The sequence below is a fragment of the Lissotriton helveticus genome, chromosome 11, assembly GCF_964261635.1.
Source record: "Lissotriton helveticus chromosome 11, aLisHel1.1, whole genome shotgun sequence".
NCBI classification, from domain to species: Eukaryota; Metazoa; Chordata; class Amphibia; order Caudata; family Salamandridae; genus Lissotriton; species Lissotriton helveticus.
In genome coordinates, this window is record NC_136072.1 from 34,918,278 (window position 1) to 34,942,021 (window position 23,744).

At 42.1% G+C, this 23,744-nt stretch overlaps 1 protein-coding gene across 1 annotated transcript in view; it reads right to left on the bottom strand.

Annotated features, from left to right (window-relative positions):
- LOC144792151 (uncharacterized) overlaps positions 1-23,744 on the bottom strand; it is a 426,357-nt gene that overhangs the window by 75,599 nt on the left and 327,014 nt on the right. Inside the window, exon 15 of the mRNA XM_078667032.1 lies at positions 17,349-17,603. Coding sequence (XP_078523158.1) covers positions 17,349-17,603 — 255 coding nt within the window. The remainder of the gene's footprint in view (positions 1-17,348; positions 17,604-23,744) is intronic.

The following is a 23,744-nucleotide window of genomic DNA, read 5'->3' on the forward strand; positions in this document are numbered from 1 at the left end:
GTTCTACTGCAGCTTTCCAGAGTGTTCTAAAGAATGAGTAGAGCGCTAACAGTCTTACAAAAGTGTGACACAACTGCAGCCATCTTGAATCAAACTGGCAAAAGTTAAACCATTTGATTCCCAAAGGAACAACATGAGGGGGTTCATGTTTGTCATCAAAATGATGGTTGTGCTGTAGAAATGAGCTCTCAAATATCTTATTCTTCTATTTCATTAAAACATTCTGACATGTAGACTGAAACATGCACTTTCAACACCAGCAACTGACTCCCAGTTAACTCCCTGGTGATCAGCAGCTTTACCACAGTATTCTAATTAGAAACTAGAGTACTAACATTCCGAATTTAGGTCAAAAGGGTGGCACATCTCAACACCATCTAAATGGAATTAAAGTGGAAAACTGAAAGCATTTTCGACTGTGAACCTTGCAGTAAATGAGGAAATTAGGGAGTTGTATAATAAAAATGTCTCTTAAGATGGCCACTTGATAAAAAAGAGACTGAAGGCAGGGACGGTGCATCACTTAGGGCGTGGGAGCGTTGCCCCATTCACATTTTTGCACCTTGGCACAGTATTTCAAATCATAGAAAACTAACTTTATTAAACAAAGTCACTCACGGAAGGGCGTGTGAGGCAGACCATGGTGAAGACAGCCTGGCCGGGACTGAGCGGGTGGGGCTTATATTGACAGACATGTATCTCACTAGCCAGCGGCAGCACGCTGCACGCAGCTGGTGACAAGTGTGCATGTTGGGTTGGACAACATACCTACTACCGGCCAGACCGACATGCGTACTGGAGGCCTCTCCACCTGAGCATTACCGAGCCGGGTGTAACAGTAGGAGCAGTGCCGGGATTGGTTCAGAGAGAGACTAGTGTACATGGGGCCTCGCTGGCATTGTGTGCTGTGACCTCACGTGACTTTTTGAAAACAACAAGGGAACCCAAAGAAGTTGGCAAGGGACCTTGGGAGTTAATATTATTAAGGCAACAGTGGTCCCTTACAAATAATAATGCTTAATCAATAAATATAGACAAAGTCGTTGCTATATTTGAAAACAACATGCCCAGCCGGGCAGAGGTACAGGTAGTAAAGCAGCCTCATTTGCCAAGGGGGAAGCCAAGGGGTTAAAGGCTTATTGTGTACACGATCACAGGAATTTCTGGGCGGGCTGTTGCTGTGACCTGTTGGGGTCAGCTTGGATTCGATTCCGGTTAGCAATGTGCTTGTGTAAGACTGAAGAAGGGCCAAGGTTTGGCCAGTCAAAGAATGTCAGGTGGACCACAATCGGGAATATAGGGACGTTCAAAATAGCCCGGTACGATACCCGATAGTAAGGATGCAGTGCTGCTCAATCGCGGGTGCCGGCACTTTGCTAACCGGAATCGAACCCAAGCTGACCCCAACAGGTCACAGCACCAGCCCGCCCGGAAATTCCTGTGATCTGGTACACATTAAGCCTTGAACCCCTTGGCTTCCCTCTTGGCAAATGAGGCTGCTTTACTATTAGGCATACATTAAATGTCCTGATGAGATCCGCAGAATGTGTTAAATGGATCGAAACGCCGTCGACAACTATGAGCACCTTACACACATGGAATAATTTATTTATCCTCTAAAAGTGTGAAGGTGTCAATATTGTTCTGTTTTACAATCAAACCTGTGCGATTAACAAGTTTACAGAACGTTAAGCTCTTGCCTAAGCCCTTTTGTTTGTTCCCTTTAATTGTTCCCTGTCCTGATATTTCTTGTGTGATTGACTGGGTACAGGCTTGTGCCCTGTCTTGTATATTGTGTGTTATTCATGTTTTACATTGACTGAAAAGTAAATACCTAGACCTCTGCCCGGCTGGGCATGTCGTTTTCAAATATAGCAACGACTTTGTCTATATTTATTGATTAAGCATTATTATTTGGAAGGGACCACTGTGACCTCACGTGAGGCAGCGCAGGTGTCAGAAGAAGCTGTTTCGCTTCCCCATTTTGGTGCCACATGAAGAAGATTCGAGAGCCAGTCTTTGGTTGCTTGCTGTTACGGGCCTATGCCTTGGCACACATTTGAAAAGTAAAGATTGAGCTCAGCTGATTTAAGTTTCACAGGAGGTAAGGAAAAGCAAGTTTAAATAGTGACTGAGTTCCTTGTTTGTGACTGTGGATTTACAGTAAGATAATAATCACAGTAACAGGAACTCCTTGTGCAGTGCTCGAGAATTTTACTCATAATATTTTTCATCGTGTGCTGAATGGACTCCGCACCTGCTGCAGAAATCTGTTTGCTACTTTCCTACACCACGGGCCGTACCCACACGGCACTCATTTGTGAAGAGTTCCACCTTAAATTTTCACAGGCTACAGCCAGGTACAGCCAATGGCGATCAAGTCATGTTGCGCTTTGCTGTGCTGCCTGGCACTGAATTGGGTAATGCTCTTCTAAATCAGAACTCCATGTGCAGAGCTTTGATGAGATTTTACTTGCTCAAACATATACTATTTGCTACCCCGAGCCCGAGCCTGTGGCACAGGCCGCATAGCACTCCTTTGTGGCCCGTGCCATAGGCCTCCCACGAGTTACTGCGAGGCAGGAACATGGCGACTGTAGTTTAAAACAGCCCCATGACTGTGTCTACAAACGCACCAAGAATATACCAATAACGTGTTTTAAACTTGCTCTGGGAGGATGCTCTAAACACGTTTTACAATGAGCAGGGCTTTAAGTGGGCAGGGTCTAACCGGGTCGGAGCACCGGCAGTTTTTTAAAGGAGGTCTCCAAACGGGTCTCTATAGGCTCTGTTTTGTGCTCTGACACAGGTGGTCTGCTTTTTTCTGGACTGCAGTGACAGCAGGCACATGGATGTGCACTGCTCACTCTGCTCACTTCTCACTAGTGGAGAAGTTAGGGCATGACATCATGCACCGTGAGAATTGTAGGGGAAGGGAAACCCTTTAAAGTGTCATTTTATCTCTGGATTTCTCTTCTCTTTTTGAAACTCAGGAGCAGCAACATTGTCCTGGCGTCACCAGTGCTTTAAGTGGAAGCTTTTTCAATATTACATATACAAGCCATAGTTGATGTTTATTTATCTTATGCATCTAACAACCATTGACTAAGCCAATAGTCGTGACTTGTTGTAGGTATGATGTTAATTGTATCATATCAACTAATCAGAGAGGAGGATGATCACTTGTCCTGCATAACCAGGGTATGCAGTTTGCGTTCTTTACCAGTCCCAAGTTAACCCTCATGCACGAGTGTTTGATGGTCATTCGAGCGGTTTATCTTGATTCTCCGCTGTCCCTCACACGTGTGTGCATAATCATTGGGTCTTTTTTGTTTTATGCACCCTCCACCAGGAGGTTGTACCCTTGGTTAGGTACAGTAGTGATCAGTGAAAGGTAAGTGAAATTGTGAAGTGAATAAACAAAATTGTTAAAAATCTCTCTATTCCAGATTTACGTTTTTATTGGTTCTGGTTTAAGAGGCAATACAATTATTTACAAGTGACAGAGAGTGATTATGACTCTCTCACTTTAGCAATAGTGGGATAGGTCGACATGTTTCAGCCCTTAGTTGCCAGAGGGTCAATGGGCTTTCTTCAGGACCAATGTAAAAAAGGTGAAGAGACCATTGGGCGTCTCTATGTGAGTGAAGCAATACTGGAGAGTCCTAGTATGCTAATGTCTACTTACGAAGTATTATTGATAATGACTTCATGAAGGTCTTTAGGTACCTGTAATTAGAAAACAAAACTACATATAGACTAGACAAGGGAAAGGGGTATGGGTAAACATTTAACTGGTAACACTGGTTAATTAACCAGGAACGTATGACGCCAAATGGCGTGCCAACTAAAAAATAGCAATACTTTATCCGACTGTCGCCAACTCTGGAATAGGGTCAACTCTTGCATTTATAGTCAGGCTTTGTAATGACGGGCTCAAACCTGCCTGTATAGATTGCCCAATTGTCATTATTTCTTTATCGTTGTGCCTTTTCTAGTAGTGAATAACATAATTGGAGTCTAGCTTCTCCTCAGATTGCTTCAAGGTATGTAGTTCAATTGCTGTGGTGCCAACTGTATGAATAGGTGTTTGCGTCATTCAATAGCACCATCATCTACAAGACCGATAACAAGGTGGGTGTTAGGTTTAGAGATTGCCACCGGAGATGCAGAATTTTGTGGCCCATCTGTTGTGCGTTCCGTCACCTGACCGTCCGCAGCCCTGGGCCGGGCCCATAACCTTTGAAAGCCATCAGAACAGGAGATACCACATATGCAACAACCCCTCAGCTGGGGTAACTAATACAGATTTTTTTCTTTTTCAAATTAAGCATCACAATCACTATGCAGCGCCAGTGCGATGTGCTAAAATTAATACAGAAAAACTGCTGCCACGGCCTGCTCTGTGCGATATGCTAGACCATGAGCAAAAGCAAGCAAAGTTTTTTTTTATTAGGATTTTGCTATGTGGAGGCCCCTGTGCCTCGCTCTGTAACTCAGCATGTGTAACAAAGGGCAGAAAAAATAAACGTAACAGTATCTTCGACCTGAAACAGCAAAACTTTACTAGAGCAACCTTGTAACAAAACACAAGTGTAGTAACTAAACAAAAACACAAACTTTTTCAAATGTGGCATAGCTAAAGAAGAAAGACAGAGTGCTATATTTCCATTCAGATTGTGTAAATTTACTTCAGGAATTTAGATGTACTGACGTAGGAGGGCTGTGAACCGCAATATTTGGGAACATTTTGGTACCCAAAATTTTAAGGGCAAGGCAAATGTGAACCAGAAGCAATGAGAAAGTGTGTATTGCCAGGCAGTAGTCAGACTTTACTTTGTGCTTGCATGACAGTCACTATCATAATGTCTGGCCTGTTTTACTTTCTGGGCTCACATCAGTACTTGAAAAGTGTTCTTGCCTTTTGAAGACACTTCACAAGCCCCTCCCAAGTGTGGCGTTTTCCAACTTATGAAAAAGTTCTTGATTTTGGTTTGGAACAGTAACATGCCTTCATACTACACTGCCATTTCAAAAATTTCACATAACATCTAGAACTATTGTCCAGTTTAAAGGTGTTCCATGTATTGGCCTCAAATGGAAGGCTTTGATGGCTTTGCTGGGATTTAAATTATTGACCTGCAGCTCACAAGATGTCAACTGCCAGCATTTAAATAATTTGACCAGCTTGGTAATCTGAAACGATTTTGTTTACTACTACTCAGCATGTAACTGGAGTGCAATTCAAGTCAAGTCAAAATATACGTTTATTATGACCTTAGTCTTTAAACAATACAGTGAGTAAAACGCCGAGTGGAGTATGCGTCATAAAATCATACACTTATTATTTTTAAAACTTGTCCATTAAAATATCATACACACCATTATCAAAAATACAAAAATATATACAAATGTTAAAACCTATACACATTCTTATCACTCCAAGAATCCCTTCCGCTAGAATAAAAATACAGTAATACAAGTTATTCTTTGGCCCTCAGCGCACCCAGGGCCTCCTTTAAATATTTCCCGAGGGCTATTACAATATCCAAGTAGGGGATTTCAGATAGGAGGCTGGCCGCCTGAAACCTTGTTTTTACCTCATATTTTATAAATACTGGGCGCAGCCACCTTTTCCTGTATTCTAAGAGTACCGCACAGTCTAACAGGAAATGCATCAGGTCACCCTTGGTTCCCAAGTTACACCTACAGTAACCTTCCTCATCTAGCATTCTTATATTGAGGTCTCTGTTTGTTACCCATGGGTTGATACCAATTCGAAGCCTCAGTATCTCTTGCCTGAGGCCACGATTGGGTAATCTATCGAGGTATGGGAACCAATTTTCCTGGGGCCACGCATTTAACATATGTGCCACAGATTTTTTCTTAGTTAGATAACCTATATCAGTTGATTTCGAGACCTCTTTCCCCCTTTGCTTCAGATCGCCTTTAGAGATAAGGATTTGATATGAACTCAGATCCAAATCGATCTCAAGTGCGTTGCAGATCCCCTTCAATTTTTCCCTACTGGACTTTGCCCATTTTAACTCGCTTTTCTGAATTTCTTTGCGACACCAATATGCTACTTTTTTACTTTCGTGGTCGTCTAATCTCTTCCAGAATCTGATCACAGCCATCTGGGTTAATGTCACCCAGGACTTTGTACCTAATTCAGTTCTGATGGCTTGTATCATTGTAGATTGAGGAAGAGATAGGAGCCTTTTTATGCAGTTTCCCTCTATCATGTCCCAAGATCCCTTACCGCTCAAATAAAGGATCTCTGCGCCATATAAAGCTTGCGGGGGGATCATTGCGTCAAAGGCTCTGAGTAATGGTCGGTGTGACTTCTTGCCATAGTCCCCAGTGAACCTTTTTAGGCCACATATGGAGGAGAGTGCCTTTGCTTTTTGCGTTTTCAGGTGAGTAGACCAGTTTAAAGACCTGTCAAACCAGATACCCAAATATCGGTATTCATCTACTGACTCTAGTTTGAGGTCCCCTATGAACCAACTGAATCTGCTTGGCTTTTTCCCAAAGCATAGGGTTTTAGTTTTGTCCAGATTGATGGTTAAGAATTTGTTGGCACAGTAGGTATTGAAAGCATTTAGCTTCCTTTGGAGGCCTCTCTCGGTCTGGTCTATTATCACCAGGTCATCCGCATACAATAGGCAGGGTATTTTGTTTCCGTCCATTTTGGGGCTGGCACTACCCTCCACCTCAAGGTGTGCCGGTAGATCTGACAGAAAAATCGAAAATAGCTGGGGGGCCAGCACGCAGCTCTGTCTTAGCCCGTTGGCGATGGGTATTTTGGGGGTTAGGGCGCCTCCAGTGTCTTTAATTACTTGCCCCCAATTTTCCCTATGAAGTTCTGTTATTACAGTGAGAAGGTCTTTTGGGATGTTTAGCCTCTTTAATGTATCCCATAGGCTAACTCGATCCACAGAGTCAAAGGCTGCTTTGAAGTCGACGAAACAACAGCATAACTTGCCATTTTGTTCCGTCGACTTCCTCGCCATCGCCCATAGGGCAAACCCGTGGTCTATTGTCGAGTGGCCCGGTCTAAAACCACCCTGTTCTATGGGGATCAACCCATGTATTCAGTTGTTTTAGGACAATCTTAGCGAATACTTTTTCTCCAATATCTAGGAGATTAATCAGCCGATAATTTTTTGGCGCATCTTTGCTCCCCTTCTTATGGATCGGTCTGATTATGGCCCCCTTCCAGGTTGGGGGTATTACTCCTTCTTTTAGCACTACCTGGAACATCTTTGCAAGGAATCTAGCCCACCATTTGACCTCGGTCTTCAAAATTATTGCAGGTAAATTGTCTGGGCCTGCTGCCCGGGTTAACTTAAGATCTTTTATTGTGAGCTCGACTTGTTCTTCATTAAAGTTAACTAGAAGATCTTCTGAGATTCCTTGCCAAGTTTTGGCCACCATCTCCCCTCTAGGCCCCCTCGCCCCGTACAATTCTCTTATATAGGAATCCCATGCTGCCTCACTCACCACACAGCTTAGTTCGCCCTCTGATGCTCCAGCTGCTGCCTTTACTAGCTGCCAGAATTGCCTTAGATTTTTATTCTCTATGGCATTTAAAAGTTCTAGCCAGCCTTTTTCTTTGTGTGACCTTTTTGCTTCAAGTACCATTTGCTTGAATTCTTTTTTCAGCTTAGTTAGGTAGTCATGTCTCTCTTGTGTAAACTTCTTTTTTTGTTTCCTTTGTTCAGCTCTTATCTCCCTTTTTTTATTTTGGCACGTCACAGAGAACCCTTTACCACGGTTTGATTGTTTTGCCCTTATCGGCTTATCCCCTTTTAGTTTTATCTCAAGGCATTGAACTAGTTCTTCTAGTTTTACCATAAACCATTCCAGTTTTTTATTCTCATAGTTTTCGGGGGCCATTTTTATTTGCGTGGCCTTCAGTTTTTCTACGAATTCCTCTGTTAAACGTGTCGTCACTCGTTTAGGATATTCAACCTCCTGGTTAGACACTGTTTCTCGCTGTAATTTCCTGCCCCCCGCTATTACTATGTGTAGGGGTTTGTGGTCGCTCACCTCTTTCTGCTCTACCTTGAAGTGCCTAATCTGGTGGAAGTTCCAGGCCTGTAAAAAGATATAGTCAATTGGGCACTTCTGTTGCCCTGGGATAAATGTTTTTCCCGCCGGTATATCAGTCTCTGTTCTTCCGTTTACACAATGGAAGCCCCTGCCTCCTAGCATATTTATTAAGTCACGGTCTTGTCTCGCTGTTTCCCCAGCTGGGAACCTTGCCGGGTTTATACCGTATGCCTCTAACTGTTCCCTGTTCCAAATGTCAGCCTTTTTTGGGTTCAATTTATGGTTGAAGTCCCCCAGAATCATTACTGTGTCTACGGGATAATTTTCTAGGATACTGTCTGTATCCTTTTTAAAAAATCTCATTTCCCTTTCATACTCCTCCCCATTTTCCCACTGCATGTATACATTTAATAAAATCAACATTTTATAATTTTGATCCACCGTCAGGAGTTCGATCCTACTTGCTTGGACCCATTTACATTTTGTCTTCAACAGTTTTATTTCCCTCATTACTTTTGTTGATACCAATGTCAACAGGCCCCCAGACGGCCTCCCGCGATTTTTCTTTATGGCAGGTTGATTAATCTGGGCATAACCGACCAGAGTTGGGGTATCGTCGCATGACCAGGTCTCTTGTAAGCAGGCAATGTCTACCTTAATTATGGTTTCCTTTATATATTCCCATTTTTGTTCATTGCCTAGCCCGTTTACATTCCAAGATAAGAGACCTAGTTCTTGCGAACCCCCTCCATCCTATTCGACGTCGCTCAAGCCGCCTTCATCCTCTGTATCCATGGTAATTCTTTCAATGCTTTCCCCCTCGGGGGTGTTATATAACGACCAGTTACCCCATGAAGAGTCATTGCCTGAGTTATCGATTACAATATTCAGCGCACTTCGGTCGCCTTTTGATTCTTTGTAGAGGGTCACTTGTCTCTTCTGGAGCCCCGCATGCTGTTTTAAAAAGTTATTTTCTTTCGCAGTTTTTGTCTCACACTCGGGGATAATCCTTATTCCCTGTTGCATTATTTCATTTGAGGCTTTCAGGATTGCCCTTTTTACCAGGTCAGAATATAGGGTGATTTTTGTTATTTCCTTTCCCTGCTTGTTTTCTTCAAAACCAACCTGCTGGAGGTCTTTAGTACCGATCCCTCTCAGGCTGCCGCATTTTGCAAATGCGGATAGAATCTGTGCTCTGTTCGGGGGGTTTGTGATTCTTGTCAGCTTCCTTTTCCTCCCTGCTGTTATCAGGTCCAGGAATAACCATTTGTTATCTGCATTCTCACATAGATTCTTATTCCTTTCGTTCCCTTGGCTAATGCTTGTTCTTCCTCCTCTCCGACCTTTGTTTCTCCTATTGGATTCATCATATATCTGTGGTCTTATCGTCCTTTGATTAATAGACCGCTCCTCCCTTGGCCTTGCTCTTTGGCTTGTCGTGCGGGTGGGGGGAGGGATCTCTGTTGCCTCCCGATGCGTCTTCTTTTTCCTTGACACTCTCGGGGTTTTAAGGGGCATGGGAAGTTTTGCCTTTGCCTGGGCAGGTCTATGTGTTATCAATGTTGGGGCTGATGCTTTTAATCCTGACTTCTTCCTCCCCTTCATTGATTCTTTCTCTTTCCTTAATCCTGCTATTTTCTTTTGCCTGGTTCTTCCTGTCCTGTTCCTGGGCCCGATTGTGATATACCCTCTACAACTTTTTATCAGCATGGGTCTTCTTGAAATATACACGTTGTCCATAGTGTTTGCTGAATCCTTTGCTATTTGTTCTACGGAATTCATTTGGGTTTCCAGAGATATCACACTTTCTTCTTCCAGTACTATCCTGTCACTTTCCTCAGTTGGTTGGGCTGTGTCTGTTGGCATCACCCTGCTTGGTAATTGACTCTTTATTTCTCCGAGTTCATCTTCAATTTTCTTTAAATGATGTTTCTGAGCTTTTAACACTCCGTTATTTGAGAGGGTTACCTCCAGGATTCCTTGGAGTGCTTTCTGCATTAACAAGATTAACTCCATCAGTGAGGATGTGGGAGTTTCGGAGATCTCCGAATCCTGTGTCTTATTTCTTGCTGGAATTGCTGGATAGCTTACCTTTAGGCTATCTCGCTGAGTTGGAGATTTTTGCAGTGGAGGATGATGATGGAATTGATCTGGTGCACCCCCCCAGATAGCACTCTAATTCTGATCTACATTACCCCTGAGATCCTCAATCCCTAGTGACAGTAGTGAGAACATCTTTGGTGAAGATGATAGACGTGGCGCCGAGATTTGGTGGCTTTGGCTCTGCAATGTCTGATTCAAAGAATTGCGGTTCGTCCCTGTCTCCTCGTTATCGGGGTTGGCTTCTTCCTGGCATTCACCTTTATTAGCCCGTCTCTTCTTTTCGTCAGATAGGCTTACGTTTTCGCCACTATCTGCGCCAATTTCCACTATATCTTCATCTAAAGCCGATGATATTGCTGGGTTTAATGATTTGTAGTGTTTACCTACAAACTCTTTTACAGACTTTGATGCTGCCGTGTTCTCCTTCAGTTTACTGGATATTTGGTTGCATCCTCTTTTTGCCTTCCCGGGATTCTTCGTTACTCTCTTAACTTTTCCTTTCTTACGTCTCCCTTTACTATTTTCCATAGATGTGGCATGGCTTTCCTGGCTTTCATCCGGAGAATTTGGGCCCTCCAGTGATTTACTCTTTCCTATTTCGTCCGGTAATTTTTGGCCTCTTTTAGGTGCCATTTCTAGGCACAAAACTGTTGCTATACTGAAGGTGGTAACTTAAATATTTTACTTATATTAAAAAAAAAAAAAAAAAAAGAAATAAAAAAAAAAAAAAAAAGTGCTCACTTACCTCTGTTCTACCTTTAATGCCTTCTGCCTGCTGCCTGCTGCCTTGCCCCTCTTGTATCTCTATCAGTTTTGTTTTCACCCACTTCCCTGTGGGGTTTTAGGCTTTTTGTTCCTTGTGCTGCCTGTGGTGTCTGTTGCACTGCCCTGATATCAGCTTCCGACTTCAGAGTTTTGCCTTAAACAGTCTTGTCGGCTCTGCTAAGCCTGCTTGCATTCGCCTCTGGATACCGGTGGCTGTTTATACTTTGGGGCAGTAGCGTTCTCAGTCGCAACTGTTTTTTACCACAGCTGTTTTTTCCTGTGTCCCGCAAGCCTTCCACACGCGCTGCACCCGCTTCCACACCCACACCCCCCGTCTCTCGCTGCGGTTCTCCGTATGCTCCGCAGCTATCCGAGGCGGGGGGGGGAGGACTGGGCAGTTAACTCTACTTGCTCCTGCCTCTTGATACCGTAAGGCGAGGGCTTGCTCCTCCAGGGGCGCCGCTGATGTCCGCGGCTAGAGCGGAGGCTGGGGAGATATCTTAGCGGTTAGCGCATTTACCGCAAGAGACCTGCAGCAGTAAATACCTCCGTAGGTTCCAGCGCCGAGTCCCCGCGCTGCTCCGCACGTCTCCGCTCAATCTCTCGAACTCTCGACGATCTCTGTGCTTGGTCTGAGGGGGCGTGGTTAGGCACGGCACGGCTAGGCTCAGCTAGGTGAACAGAGAGCACTACTCACACACAACCTCCTGGCTAAACTGTCAGTGCAACTGGAGTGCAATTCATTTGTTAAGGTGTATCAATACATGAGGACATCTTTGGTGTACTCAGCATTGCTATTTCAAAGTCTGTTATCAAGTTCTGTGTTTATACTGAAAATGCAGCTATTTACGTCGTCATATCAAATCTCTTGATGGATATCATAACTACACTTTCACAATTGCCTTATTAACTTTTTTGCTTGCTCAAGTTTGCTTAAAAATGCTCCATTTTCCCAAGCTTTTTTCATTCTTTTGCAGGGGGATATTCCCCTCAGACCCCCCCTTATGACAGTCTAGCTTAATCGCTACTGGTCACTGATCCTGAACTTTGACTTCAACCACTTTCAAATGTTACCAGCCGCCACTGACAGAAGGTACTGTAAATTTCACCCTAATGAAGCTCAAATATAGCCAATGACCGAATTGAGCAAAACGCTTAATTTCTTTTTTTTCTGTTTCATATAGCTCAGATTTGACTAAAAGGTATTGGGGTGCTGTACATGAGCACCTGTTACATTGCACAAGGAGGCATTCATTTTGGTTTTAGGTATGAGGAGATGAAGTGATATGGTCGAAATCACAGTAAGTAGAGCCAATCCTGAAATGTGAATCTGGTTCCCTGGTAGCAAAGCCAGCAGCTCTTGCTATAACGCCACACCCGCTCAAGTAAGTGCAATAAAAATTCAACAGACGCGGAGTTGGAGGAGTTATGGCAAGTATCTTTTAACTTACTGCATACCACAGTCTCTCCCGCCAATTTAAAATGCAACCATCTTTTTTCTCTTCACAGAGTATATTGGTCTCCTGCTAGGCTAGCCAAATTTTCTAAAGCTTCCATTCCTTCCTGCCCAAAATGTAAGCAGGAAAAAGCTGATGATCTCCACATGTTTTTAACCTGTCCTGTTCTAAGCAATTTTTGGTTTGCCGTAGCGGAAGGTATGAAGAAATTGTTTAACTTTGATATACAGGTTAGTATATCACTTGTTTTTTTTTTGTGTTTTTAGTAATTATGTGGTACTTCCACAAGATATAAATAAGTTGTCTTTATATTTGATTATTTTGGCTCGAAGAGAAATATGTAAACTTTGGGTAAAGACATTGCACCTTCATATCTAGATTGGATAAATGCTATCAAATATACACTGAATTTAGACAGGGCAGACTGGAAGAGAAGAAAGTACTTTTGAATTCCTTGTATCAATTGGCTGGATAGGATGTAACTGTTATGGTCCAATGATTATGACTTTTTGCAGAGTGTACTACCCTACAATCAGTTCCGGGGACTGGGAAGACAGATGAACTGAACTGACTACCTCTTGGTATTATGTGGGTACCTGCAGAAAGTGCACCCATTAAGATCTTCAGAGGCTATGATCATCTAAGGAGGGGTCTATCCGCTGCATAGCGGATGGCATGGACTTGGTACTCTGAGAATATCTTAAGGCGTATGAGGACAAAAAAAAAATAATAAAAAAAAATTATTCAACTCCTCAACTTGATACAAAAAAACATAAGGATAGCAAATCATTTAAAAGCACTTTGTCGCTACTTGAGAACTTGGAAAATTTGTCCTTATTTTAGTTTTTTAGAGCAGTTACCATAATATGCATAGGAAAAAGACCTCCTCATTTTTATAATTTCTGAAGGAAATGCTTTAGGTATTACAGTATTGATTACATCAAGATGACTTCAGGCATGCTGCACTTTTGAAATCAATATAAAATGTTAGTGATCTTGTTGTTCATTATAATACTGTGGGAAGGCAGAGGTCAGGGCCTTGGACTCGGAAAATTGAGGACATGGTGGGGGGGGGTAGAGGCAGCAATCTGACCTTGCTGGGCAGGAGGAGGGGGCAGGGGGAAAAAAACAACCATGTAGATCAGGCAGGAAAGTCTGTGGCAATACAACAGACTAAAGAAGGCAGAAGGGAGAGGCAGTGGCAGTACAACCATACATGCCAACAGTTCTGATTTAAGCAGGAGACATTTATAAGCCCAGAAGGACTTTATTTTAGCTGTCTTGCACCTAAAATCTCCTCTTTTTCAATGTAAGGGAATGGGGAAAGTGAATTCCCAAGATTAGTTTTTTTAATCTCCCTCTTACCAAGATCAAAATGTTGGCATGTATTTTACATTGGACCACAGAGGGCAGGAGGAATGGGGTACAGACATGGATTTGGACAATAGAGGGCAGGAAAGAGGTAGGCAGGGGCACACAACTGACGTTACAGGGCAGGAGCCAGGAGTTACAGAAGCACAATACACCACTCAGTGCAAGCGGCAGGGCAGTGCAGCACAACAGACCATGGAAAGCAATAGGGAGAGGGCTGGGCCCTGCACATGAACAACAGAGAGCAGAGGGAAAGAGGCAAGAGCAGCAAGCTGACCATACCAGACAGACAGGAGGTGCAGTTACTCTACAACATAGCATGAAGGGCAGGAGGGAGGGGGAAGGAGTACTCCGACATCCCATGGAAGGCAGGAGAGAGGGAATAGGGTCCAGCACATGGAAAACAGAAGGCAGGGGCAAGGAGGCAGGAGCAAGCTAAACATGCAGGGTACAGTCCTGTGCACACAGTGTCACTTGAACCAAGCTCTGGTGGGCACCAGATCATAGGGAGTTTTGCACCATACTACAGGACGCTTGGATGTTTTTCGGCTAATATGTTACGTGTGATCCACTGACTCGGAAGAGAGAAGGGGACGACGCCATATTATAATATTATCGATACAATTTCGGATTATCATGCCGTAAGGAAGACGGTGATTTCCAAAGAGCATACGACTTGAATTCTTACGTTTACTGTACCGTTTAGTATGCCTTTCAGGACATCTATACATAAAAGGAGCTTGAATATGAACATTGAGAATCACTATACAATGTGGGCATCCTCTCTTTGAATTTCATATTTTCTGACTTAATCTGGTGCCAGATAATAGCTTGGATTCGAACTTTGATTATTACTATACAATTTGGGCATCCTCGTTTTGTTATTCGCAGTTTCTGACTTGATCCTGTGTCGGATAATATGAGGATCCTTTACTGAAGGACTCGTTTTGGTGCCTTTATATCAACACTTGATGCTTATCTTCACTGGTGCTGGTGTATTGAACCAACTGTGAGAACTAAGGGAGCGGCAACACTGTTACTTCACATTATTTGATATTCGTTATATTGGCATTGTAAAACAACTTATTACATGATGGAGATCTTTTCTGACTTAATGTTTGAGACGATCCAACTTTGATGACGTCACATACTGAAGACATTCGTGAATTTATAACAGGTCATACGTGTCCTGTTTAAACTCTGAAAAAATACTTTCCTTCTGATTGACTCCTATTAGAGTGCACCTTCCTTTTTTGTGGACATTTCTTATACTAGACATCTCTTAGCAGCAGGTGTCGGGAGTAGCTGCACCTATGTAAAATATTTGAAACTGATGGAATTTATGTGCTTGACCTTGGTCTGCTGCTGTGTCTTCTGTATCTTTCTTGAACCAAGCTGCACATGGCTGATGACCCCATAACTAGGGCAAAACTTGTCTTGGATTGCTTGTGTCCTGGTTAAGAGAGGACCTGGCTAGGCAGTTCAGGCTGGACAGTTCCTATCAGAGCAGGGTCAAGACGGGTTTGCATACAGCTTGGTCCAAACTGAGGTGGCATGGTGTGCAACATAACGATGCAGTAGGATGTGGCCCGAGTGATTACCAGTAGCTGGGATTAATTAAAGCATTCCATCCATCATTGTTTTGTAATCTTATTCTGTTGGCCTAAGTAGGATGGGTATGCCCACATGTGGGTCCTCTGCATACTGTGTCACTGGAACCAAGCTGTACCCAGTGGATGAGCTGGATGAGCTCATACCTAGGGCAAAGTGGATCCTGGGTTGCTTGTGTTGTGGTTTAGGAATAACCTGGCTAGGCAGTTTGGGCTGGACCGTTTCTATTGAAGCAGAGTCAAGACTGATTTGCATGTAGCTGGGTCCAAACTGATGTTGCATGGAGTGCAATATATTGATTGTTTGGGATGCACCCGAGTGATTACCACTGACTGAGAATAATTCAAGCATTCTATTCATCATTGTTTTGTATGAGAATTGTTTTTCCCTAAGTGGGAAACCAAGCTGGACCCGTCTCACGAGCCCATAACTAGGGTGGAACTGGTCCTGAGTTGCTTGTTTTCTGGTTCAGGGAAGACCTTGCTTGGCAGGTTGGGCTGAACTTTTCGTATTGTATCTGGGTCAAGACTGATTTGCATATAGCCGGGTCCTAACTGAGGTGGAATGGTGCACAAAACCATGAATGATTCGATTTGAGATATTTCTGATCACTTGTTCTGAAAGCAGCTTTTGCTAGTTTTTGAAGAATTGTAAATATTTTACTTTATGGCAGATTAACATTGACTGATGTTCTTTCTTAAATTGAAATTATATGAATGCTAATTTTAATTAAATTCTCTGAAGTCAGTGTGCAACAAGTATTTTCATTTAACAAGAAGTGAGAAAATACAAGAATACAAGCACACATTTCCAGCTTTATATATAATGATGAAACCAGTAAACAGTATTTTCCATTTAATTTGGAATATGCTATGTGTGTTTAGATTTGAATAGCCACATGTACAGAGATTCAAATTGCATCCACGTAGTTGTGATCAGCAATATTGAAGCTAAAGAGGTATTCACATGAGGATGATAATAACATACTTATTCTGTAACTTTTGTGAATAGGAAAGTATTTACAAAAAAATAAAATCTCTGTAACTCAACACATTTGGACAAAAATTAATTTAAAAGTAAAAACTCCAAAATTGGTGAGGATTTGAATTAGGTAAATATGGATTGCAAATGTGGTATATCTGACTGTATGCAAATATTCTGGAAAGGAAAGTGTGTAACCAGCAATATAATCCTGCTTCTCAGACAACTGTGGTCATTCCGTTAGTTAGGTAGATAGATTCATAACTTGGGAAGGCATGAAAATGCACTCCTGATGGCTCCCTTTAGTGTCCCTCAAAAGAAGCATAGATAGCATATGTCTGCATATTCTTCAATGATACATAATATTGTTAAAAACATAAACAATGTTTTTTTTATTTAGCATTTATTTTTTAAAACATAACATATGTTTTTTTATTTAGCATTTATTCACAATTCTTCATGTAAAACTCTCAATATATTGAACATTGCTTGTGCTTAAACATTATTTTTTTGGTTACTCCTTAAAATATATTGCTAATGTAGATGAGTAAGACCCACTACAAGGACTAATTAAGAATACATGGGAAATCAGTAATTTTTTCAAACACACTAGATATGTCTTGTGAAATTATATCTAACAGCTTAAATTCAAAGCCTAAACATAACCTTGTTAAAAATATCCAGTGTTTTGTGTCCTGGAAATCTTTCTTGTATAGAATCTGATCTGTAAATGTCTTGTCGTTCCAATTTCAAACTTCATGACCTCAAACAGGCAGACGAAAAGAAAACTTGTATTCTCCAGTTTTGATAAAGAGAGATGGTATTGTCTCTGCTTGTTGAAGTAGGAATATCCCCAGCAATTACAGGTATGCAGATAGCTAGATTGTGCATTTTATAAACTTGAATAAAGTGTTACTACAAAATAATAATGACAGCACTGTTATTCCATAAATAAAGGAACATCTATCAAAATGATACCAATTTTATATAGAAAATGCTCACCTGTGTATTCCGATAAGAGACTGCTGTTTCCCAGTACACCATTTCCACCCACAGCAGAGACTTTGAATGTGTACAGGTTGCCAGGTATTAAACTTGTGATGGACACATTTTCATACAACGTTGTCACATTTGAGTCTGGATTTCCCAAAACTTGCACGAAATATGAGCTTTTGTTGCCAGTCGGTGGTAGCCAGCTCAACGAAATTGAATCAATGGTGATGTCTGCCACATTTAGATTGTTGGTTACATTGGGAACTGAAATGATAAAATGGAATGTGAAGTACCACTCATAGAACTATTTACATAATTGTCAGATGTATTTTCCTAACAGATTAACTAAACTACATAAAATAAAGATACTTTTAAAAAATGTACCTGTCATTGGGAACAATATATAGCATGACAGATCTCACAATAGAGTAAGGGTCTTCCTGTCTCTTTCATTTCAGAATTCAAAATTGAGACCTTTACTAAAAAATATAATTTCCCAAAAGAGAAATAAAAACTAACTTTGCACTGAAATATCTTCCATTATGGGAACCTATTTTCTGCCCCAACTGTGAGAAAATGTATCTTAATCCCATAATGTCTAGAAAAAAAATTCCCAAATCAATCACTGATAGAGTGTTTAAGTACGTGGTCAAATAAAACACATAACAGACAATAAGTTTATCTTGCAAAATAGGTGCTAAAGTGGAGATTAGTTTATTTTATATTGTACAGTAAATGACCATATATTTTGGTTTCATGTTTGATGGAATGTTCTGAATGCTGGAATCAGGGCATGCAGATTCCTCCAACTGCTCTTATTATTTTCTATACTACTAAAAACCTATGTAGCTCCCAGGTTACACACTTTGTAAGGCCTTCTATTTAATCAACTGCATTCTCAGAATAGTGAGTTAGTAGCTTTTCTCTATCTTCACCTTTTGCTAGTGTTTGAAAAAATTGTAAATGTATTACTTTTTTTAAATGTAGTTTATTGCATTTTATGAAACAATAATAGCCACCATTGTAATTAATGACAACGTTTATTGAGAGTTATGGCGACTGGATCGTAATGGTCATTGAAATGGGGAACTAAGGGCCAGATGTACGACCAATTTTAGCATGCGCAAACTGGTTACCGACATGTTTGTGCATGCACACATTGGTATGGCCATGTACTAACACAATTTTACGAGTCGCAAATAAATTACGACTTGCAAAAATGCGGTAGCAAAACTCTTCCATTTGGATTCGCAAATGGGAATTGGTCCCCAGGGAACCCCTTCCTCTTTTGTGACAGGCCCTGAAAATATTTTTTAAGGGCAGGTAGTGGTCCCTGGGAACGTTTCATTTATTTAAAAGCAGTCCCAGACATGGTGGTCTGCAGAGCCCAGCAGACCACTTTACCTGGGAGTGACTGCCATTCCCAATGGGCTCGCACATTGTGAGCGGCTCATTAATATTCATCATCTTCACAATTTGGGACCCCATTAGGAATCGCAATCAGTGTTAAACACACTGTTGTAAATGTCGAGTCGCAAATGAGTCGCTATTTCGTTGGTCGTACATTTGGCACGCTTATTCTCACAAGTATATACCTAGTAAGAAATACATACATAGTATTGAAACATAGTAAAAACCTTGTAACAGAAATGAAGCATAGGAACAATACATGATCCCCACAAAAGTAGTAACACACGTCCCCCTAACAATACTGCCCTACAAAGACCAGGTCCATCACATTTTCGAGCAAGCTTCAGTATGTGTAAAAGGATCCCTTCCTCACTGGCACTCAGAAGACTATACACAGATCTAAATAAACACATAGATATGTAGGGTAATGGATCTGGGTAGAGAATTTTTTTAAAAAGGCATGTCTTTTTGAGCATGTAGGATGAGTTTAATGTGAGTTTTCCTCTTGAGCCTTAAATTGGTCATATAGGGTATCTGATTCCATGGTTATAGGTTGCTTATGAAAGCTGCGCTACTCCTCCCTATGAATGAATGAATGAATGAATGATGGAATTTGTAAAGCACCGGAATCACCCCTAAGGGGTATCTCCGCGCTTTAGAATCAGGTACACTGGACCAGTAAAATCAGTTGCAAAAGAGTTCTATTTTGAGAAGTTTCCTAAAAAGGAGGATGTCTCTACACCTTTTAAGATGCAAAGGCAGGAGATTCCAATATAGTGGAGCAAGGTAGAAGAAGTCTTTGCCCCCTGTGCGAGACTGCCTAAAATGGGGGTACCAAGGAGGGATTTCTCCCCTTAGTACAGGGATCTGCTCAGCTGATAGTGAATTAGTTTTTCATTTAGATAGTATAGCTGGAAATCTTTCCATTTAGTGCTATGTATACAATACAACAGATCCTAAACTTGATTCTCTGACGTATATGGAGGCCAGTGAAGACATTGAAAAAGAGGGAGGGAGGCTGTTCTGGGTGGCATATTGAGAACCAGTCGGGCTACAGTTTTGTGGACCTACTTTGCAATGCTTGGCTCTCTGCAGAGCCCCAGTACCATAGCTCCTCCCATCAGCCCAACATCAGGAGAGCTGTGGACACCTTCCAATGGTGAGCAGAAACGCTAGGTCAATAAATTCAGCTTTGGCCTAGGCTGTTTTAGAACGTGGGTACAGCAACAAAATGCAATGTTCAACCAGACCGTCAGCCCAGCTTCTCTTAGGGGCGCTCCCAGTCTGTCTCTCAGGCACTCCGGGGTGCCAAGAGGGTCCCAGAGGGGGGCCAGTCCTGAAAAATAATTAAGCGCAACTGTGCTTTTAAGTTTAGGCCAAATTTGAGCAAAACCCTGAAGAACCTTCAGCTTAACCTTTTTAACCCCTACCAGGCTCTTGACGAGCTCAGCTCGTCATGCAGTACACTGCTTGTGTGCTCATGACGAGCTGAGCTCGTCATGAACAATGGGAAATATGGATCTGCAGCACAGAGGATGAATTGCTGTAGCATTCATGTGGTTTAAAAAAGTTGGGTCTCCAAATTTGAACAGATATCCCTCCTCAGGTAAATTGGCTCCCCTAAGCATGGCGAGAAACATCCCCACTGCTCTGGTGCTAACCGGCAATTTCAGAAGTATACGTGAATGTGTAAGTAGAAAAGCCCAAGCGTAAAACTGGAGATCCGGCAGAGCAAGGCCTCCTTTATCTCTCCTGTGCCTCAACTTTTTCCAGGCTATTCTTGTTGATTTATACACCCAGACAAAGGAATCAATATCCCGCTGTAGCTTGTCTATAGCTGATTTTTTGAAGTGTAGCGGGATACAATTAAAGAGAAAGGTGACCTTGGGGAGTAGCGACATCCTAACTAGATTGACCCTCCCAAGAATAGATAAAGGAATTTGAGTTAAGGATTGCACCAGCTTCTGACTATCCCTAGCCACCATAGTTAGGTTTGTCTTTGTTATATCTTGCACAATTCTAACCCCCAAGTCTCTCATCTTAGAATTGATATGGTGCTGATGCTGGGTCCCCCCAGGATTCCAAACCATGATTTCTTTCTTTGCAGCGTTAATCTCGTAACCTGAGACAAGTCCCAAATCTTGTGCTAGGGTAATCACTGCTGGGAGTGCTGTTGGCAGGTTGGCCAAAAAGAATAAGATGTCGTCTGCGTACAGAGCGAACTTCCTCTCCCACTCCCCGTACTTGAAATGCTGAATGTTAGGATCTTCCCTGAGCCATTGGGCAAATGGTTCAATATATAGGTCAAAGAGGAGAGGGGAGATTGGGCAGCCCTGCCTGGCCCCCTAGAGATCTTAAAGTATTCAGTGATATTACCACTGACAAAAAGTCTGGCTGTTGGTTCCTGATATATCAACTAAACAGTTTGGCAAAACTTTTTCCCTAGGTTAAATTTCCCCAAGACTTCCGTCAGGCAGGTCCAGTTGACCCTGTCGAAGGCCTTGGTAGAGTCTAAGGTCATGGCCTCTAATGGGAGTGAATAAGCAGAGGCCAAATCGATCGCTCCTATAAGATCATAGGTACGGTTAGATAGTTGCCTTCCCTTGACAAAGCCCTTCCGATACAGATGGAGAATATCGCCCGTCACAAGTTCCAATCTGGCCACCAAAATTGAAGCGAAGAGTTTATAGTATGCATTCAAAAGCGAAACAGACCTATATGACCCACAAGTAGATAGATTTTTCCCAGGATTCAAGATTAAAATGATTGTGGCGTCATTCCATGAAGCTGGGAGCTTTAAGCCTTCCTGTAGTATCTGGTTAAAGAGCTTTGTCAAGGTAAGAACGATCATATCACTCATTAATGTATAGAGCTCGGCTCGGCTCAGAAATACAAGTACAAATTGTAATACTTTGTAACATAGAATAGCACACCCCATACCCAATCCCAAAGAAGATATGTGGAGTGACGCAAAGGGTAAAACACCCTGCGACACCAATGCCAACTGAAAGGGGACTAACAAGATATGGGACAGCGACCCATGCAAATGTGTGAGGGGCTAGCACCCATAACACACACCCTAGGTAGGGTTGTACCTTAGTACTGCGTGCGACATGTTAATGGGGTCTAAACCCATATCCTAACCCTGTGTAAGGATTATACTCACTAACGATTATGTATGGAAACTAACCCATAGGTCAAACCTCCTGTAAATGTCACTAACTGGGACTCAAACCCAACCCAATCCCTGACAAAAGGGTCAACAGTGAAGGGACTATTACCCAAACACATTCCACACATAAGGATGTACTATGGCCAAAACCTATCCTTCACCTAAGGGATCAACTGTGATGGACACCCACTAGGAGACTAGGACGTCCCATAAATAAATAAACCAAGACTGTGGCATCACTACATACAAATATGCTGTAAATATAAAATCTCCAAATTGAGCTCAAAACCATGCAAACTATATTGCAATTATCATGAGTAAATAGGCTCTGTCATAAAGCAGTACATGAGAATCGTACACAGTAGGAGTTACTGAAACCTGTAAAATCACGCCGGTGAGCAATCTCTCACCTGTGTTGTGCTAGGTCAGAACTTTCCCTGCGAAGGGGAAACAAAACACAAAAACAACAACCATATTGCTAGTCTTCCCCCAAAATATTTAGAGACAATAAACTTTTGAAAGGTAGACAATGTCCACCAGAGTTGTGCTACTCAGTGTACACAGGTACAGTGCACCTAACCTGAAACATATTAATGATGGAAATTGAAACATTGGTGACTATTACACGTAATGACTAGCATGTAACTTGATGCCAAATAATTACATGTCAAACTTTAATAAGTTGTGGATACAGACATGACCAAAATAACAAGGTACAAAACACCCACAGTTAATACAAACAATTCCTGGAGTAAAGATTGATCCAGCCTGTGGAATCAAGCAGTCTGAAGACTAAGTATGTCCATCGATGAAAGGCTGTGGTGACTCCCCATGTACCTTGGTATATATAACAAAACTGCAGGCAAACCAAAGTCAAGAAAATAATTTTTAATAAAAATACCTCTTCTTTTTCTTAAAGCACATAACGAGTCCCTATGACACAACAACCAAAACAGTAGAACCCATGAATGAAAATGTAAGCTCTCAATCTTGAACTCCATTGTGCTGCACCTGTCCATCACTAGATGTCGCCCGTCAACCATCTGCACTGAACTCCGTCACCGCAACAATTCATCCATGTCAACCACAACAACCACTTCCCCTCAGCCTCCGTAGCACCGCTGCTAGTGTGGTGTAGAAAATCCAGCAGAGACATGCAGGATAGCGCTGAAGGCGTGGTTGGCAAGATGAAGGAAAACATAGGCAGCCAACCAAAACATGGCGGCACGTTGTGTCGTATGGCTCACGGCACGCCAAAGATGGAAAGAATCCATTGCCAGCTTGTGACATGGATGTCACAGAAGAAACTATGTGCTACTCCACAAACCGTTTAACTATCAAGGTAGAGGGCATAAGTTTATAGTAAATTTTAAAGCGAATAAAATCTGAAATTGTCTCACCCTCGATGGATGATGGACCATCCACTCCTCGATTAAAATTTGATGATCCCAACATACATCGTGCTTGAATGTGGGAATAATGCTCATTGCACAGAGACTGTCTCCTTCATAGGAGACGTGTGAATGATATGTTCCGTACCAAGCAAGCAATACTAAGGAGTAGTGCTGGCATTCACCACAGCTGCCGATTAAACCAATCGTTGATCGTGAATAGCCCCAAGCACGTTTCGCTCTGAAAGTGAATTAGGCTTGCTGCATTTGAATTACATTTCAACTTCTACATTTGTGCAGCCACTGCATGCAGATTGTATTGACTTCCAGATTCACGGCAGTCATAAAACCATGAGACAGCACATCAGAATTAATGGAAATGAACATGGTAGTCTTAAGATGCCATATTCTTCAAGTCATTACTGTCTTAGT